The 4,374-nt window shown below is 42.3% G+C and overlaps 1 protein-coding gene across 1 annotated transcript; it reads left to right on the top strand.

Moving 5' to 3' along the window:
* The first annotated feature begins 1,481 nt into the window (after positions 1-1,481).
* On the top strand, positions 1,482-3,002 carry LOC123086143 (bisdemethoxycurcumin synthase-like). The gene is made up of 2 exons (XM_044507855.1): positions 1,482-1,817; positions 1,931-3,002. Exons 1-2 carry the CDS (start codon positions 1,622-1,624, stop codon positions 2,938-2,940), a joined length of 1,206 nt encoding a protein of 401 aa, XP_044363790.1. The 5' UTR covers positions 1,482-1,621; the 3' UTR covers positions 2,941-3,002.
* Positions 3,003-4,374: the final 1,372 nt, after the last annotated feature.

Raw genomic sequence — 4,374 nt, 5'->3', positions numbered from 1 at the left:
ATTTTAGTTGTTCAGGATGATGTCATATCTTTGTTCATGTTGTTGAAAACGTGAGAGACATGAAATTGATCTATAAACATCATTCCAGTTGTGATATATCCTTGTGGTATGCTTGACATAGAACAATTGTGTGTCGCCACTATCATTACTATTTATTGAACATCAGTTGGTGGCAGTGATGGTTCGTCCACACGCTCAGATCTATTTCCCACCCTAAAAGTTCTCGAGCAAAAAGTAACAAAATAGTTAACTCAAACAAAACAAAGTTCATCCACTAATGCACAACAAACTAATTGAACCACTTCCCTCTAAAATCTCTCAAGAAAAAAGATCATAATATTAGTTTGTATGGCTATTAAGCTCCGAGTCAATGGTGAACTGGCGATGGCTTACTGCGATCGGCGTATACTCTTTATCTATGAAGCACAGATACTTTCTTATTTAATTTTGACATATTACTTTTGATTTTATGGTCATTTGAAAAGGTAATTATGATCCTCCAGTACTCCTTAAGATTTTAGTTATATATTTCCCTTTTGCTGATAGGTGATTGTCAACTTCTCTTGGAATTTCCCCGCAAAAAAATATATTTCTCTTGGAATTTTTTCCAAATGTTTAGCAATGCAATTTTGATACCTATTAGGTAATTGTTACGTTACATTATTGACATTGCATAATTAGTTCAAATAATTATCTACATACCTTTGCCAAATATCATTCATAAATAGCGACTGATTTTTTAGATGAATGCTCGGGCAACTACAAAAGGACGTGTTGAACACTGGACGCATATTATCCTTAGAGTACACCAGATGCTCATCTCCCTGTTTCACCGAAGCTGTAGGTCAATGACAAAGCCAATCAATAAATTAACAACTTATGTGTACAAAAATATTTGTGGATCCAATCATTGCGGACTACCCAATCACGACAAAATAATACTCGCTTGCAAACATGGTGTAAGGTGAAGCAATGACAATAGTTGTGGTGATGTACTAGTGTGAATACCAGCACCTCTAGCATGGTCATCATATTAGACTACATATTAGACTAGCTGACTATGGGTTGTTGTGAAACTATAATGATAAGTTGTACCTCACCTCTGGCAAAGATCCTTTGTATTGACTTTCGTATCCCTTTTTGTCTTTCCATAAATACCAGCACACGGTTTTGTCTTTCCACATGTTAGAAATTTGACTGTTTAATATTGAAGGGGCCAATTGAGCCCTAGCTGACTATGTGTTGTTGTGAAACTATAATGATAAGTTGTACCTCTCCTTTGGTAAAGATTGTTTGTGTACACTACCATCCATGGTCATCTCTTCCCTGCTCGGCTCCCGTCCTTATAAATACTTGTCACCTTGTTGTTCAATCATTCTCATCGGCTAGAACAAACATCCCGATCGAAACACTTTTCTCCCTCTCCTTCGTCGTCTCGCTGAGTGCTCTCTTCTTAATTAGGTATCCCCCCGTCTGTTCTTGCTCGGTTGCTTGCATCTTTCTGTTTTCCTAGTTAACTTGTAATTCATATTTTTTTAGCCTATACAGTCCACCCTCGGTGAAGCTTGTACTGTCATACTTTATACTCTCCCAAACAATTCTACTTCTAGGTTCCGAGATCATGGGCAGCAGCAGCACACTGTCATCGGTGCGGGAGATCCGGCGTTTGCAGCGTGCAGACGGGCCTGCAGCCATCCTCGCGGTCGGCACGGCGAACCCGCCCAATTGCGTGTCCCAGGAGGAGTACCCGGACTACTACTTCCGCGTCACCAAGAGCCAACACCTCACTGGCCTCAAAAAACAACTCAAGACCTTCTGTAAGCAGAAAGAAAAGAATACATGCAAATATAGTAGTAGACTAGTAGTCCAAACTTGTTTATACATACCTAACGATGATGTACGGTCCAAACTTGGTTTGTATGATGATCAGGCGAGATGACATCAACGGAGATGCGCTACTTCCATCACACAGAGGAGCTGCTGGACGCCCACCCTGAATTCCTCTACCACGACAAGCCATCCCTGGACGCCCGGCTCGACATCGCCGCTGCTGCAGCCCCGGAGCTGGCGGCATCAGCTGCAGCCAAGGCCATAGCCAAGTGGGGCCGTCCGGCCACCGACATCACCCACCTCATCGTCAGCACCAACTCCGGCATGCACGCCCCAGGCGTCGACCTCCGCCTGGCCTCTCTCCTCGCCCTCCACGCGTCCGTATGCCGGACGATGCTCAACCTCAACGGCTGCTCCGCTGGTGCCGCTTCCCTGCGCCTCGCCAAGGACATGGCTGAGAACAACCGCGGGGCGCGCGTGCTTGTGGCCTGCGTCGAGCTCACGGTCGTCAACTTCCGCGGGCCCGAGGAGGCGTACCCACACAGGCTCATTAGCCAGGCAGCCTTCGGCGATGGCGCCGGAGCAGTCATCGTCGGTGCTGACGCCGTGCACCCTGTGGAGCACGCGCTCTTCGAGATGGTGTCGGCCTCGCAGACCACGATACCAGCAACCGACGGCGTGCTCAACATGCAGCTCACGGAAGCCGGCCTCGACGGCCACATCTTCACCAGGGAGCTCATTCCTCTAGCGGCACAGCACATCGAGCAGTGTCTCATGGATGCTTTCCAGCCGCTTGGAATCATGAGCGATGGCACCAAATGGAACGATATGTTCTTTGTGGTGCACCCTGGCATCCGTGGAATAATGGACCACATTGACGGTGCACTCCAGCTGGATCACGGGAAGCTGGCCGCGAGCCGGACTGTACTGAGAGACTACGGGAACATGCTTGGTGCCACATTGATCTTCGTGCTCGACGAGCAACGGCGGCGAATGGAGGATGAAGGAGAGACGGGCGAGTGGGGTGTGATGATGGGATTTGGACCGGGGTTCACGGTGGAGACCATGGTGCTCCATGTGGTGGCCAGCAACCTGCACAACAAAAATTGACCACCCTCGACCCATTCATAGGCTACTTATGTGATACATAATATGAAACAAAATAAACAAGTTCAATTACAAGCATTCAAATTGTACAACCTGCTCACTAGGGCATCACAATAAAAAAGTTCAAACATGGGCTGGCGGAATACTCGTGTGAAAAGTTACGTGGATCGAAATAACTCTTGTGGTATCCTCGGCAATAGAAAAAGACAAATGGCAAGTCCAAAAGTTATGAATAGTACTCCCTCCATCCCACAGTCCAAAAATGACTTACATTATGGCGGAGGGAGCTTGCAGAAACATCTTGTATTATGAAACGGAGGGAGTATCAATTTTGTTTCTTTCGTCCAGAATACCACGGTAGTCATTCATTCACGCATTACGCTAAGTCATGTTTGTTACAAAAAAAATTAGATTTTTTTACTCTTTTTTATATTATCTGTAAAAAATCCAATACGGGTGCAATGGGGCCTGAGAGCAATTAGCTATTTCCAATCACATTATGTAATATTGGCTATCATGGTTTCTTCTCTATATTTTATATGTTTGTAGTATAAAAGTAGGCGCAAATAGTCATATTATTTTACAAACATTTACATGCTTAAGTTCCTAGCCAACACATGTGTTCCTCAATATTGTCATTTATTTTTCAAAACTTACAAACCATTTTTTCTCAAAATTTTAGAAAGTTGATACAATAGAGCCCAGGAACATTCTACTATTTTTCTTATTGAGAAACACTACTCCTGTCCTATCCACACAAATGGATACTCAATAACCAACCGTAATAGAACATGTACACATGTATTCAATACTGCATATTTAAATAAGTTCCAGCTTGACGAATGTATCATCACCAACCAGTCTATCGCCCAATGCGAGAGGTACAGAGCAGTCACCTGCAGCGTGACTGTTGGCCAGCTCGGTAGCTACCGCCGCTCTTCGCCCAATTTTTCCGACGTGGTTCCGCTACCGGTCTAGAGTTCATTTTGTCCAGTTTTTCCAAGGTTTGTGTATATTTATTATTTAATTAATTTTCTATTCATTCTGTTTAGTTTTAAATAAACATTTTCAACATTAAGTAAGCAATTGAGAATTTTAGACAGTTCATGGATTTCACAAAAAGGCTCATGAATTCGTGAAAATTATTGTGAATAATAAAAATAATCATGTATCGAAAAATATGTGAGTTTTAGAAAATTCTCACGAATTTGAAAAATGTTCGAAAAATATAAAATATATTCTCAATTCAAAAAATCCACATGAGTTATGAGAAAAACATTATGAAGTCAGAAAAATGTACACGAAATGTAAAAAATCAAAAATTAGAAAATATTATTATTTTATTTTATTTATGAATACATAAAATATTCATGAATTTGAAAACCATATACATGAAATAAACAATATTGTCAAATTTATAAATATTCTTAAATGTGA

This window comes from Triticum aestivum, chromosome 1B (genome assembly GCF_018294505.1).
Source record: "Triticum aestivum cultivar Chinese Spring chromosome 1B, IWGSC CS RefSeq v2.1, whole genome shotgun sequence".
Taxonomy (NCBI): domain Eukaryota; kingdom Viridiplantae; phylum Streptophyta; class Magnoliopsida; order Poales; family Poaceae; genus Triticum; species Triticum aestivum.
The sequence above is the reverse complement of the archived record's forward strand: the minus strand, read 5'-3'. Positions and strand labels throughout refer to the sequence as shown.

Coding starts and splice junctions, on each gene's coding strand:
- LOC123086143 (XM_044507855.1), top strand. CDS start 1,622: ATGGGCAGCAGCAGCACACTGTCATCGGTGCGGGAGATCCGGCGTTTG. Junction 1,818..1,930: donor AAAACAACTCAAGACCTTCT/GTAAGCAGAAAG, acceptor TATGATGATCAG/GCGAGATGACATCAACGGAG.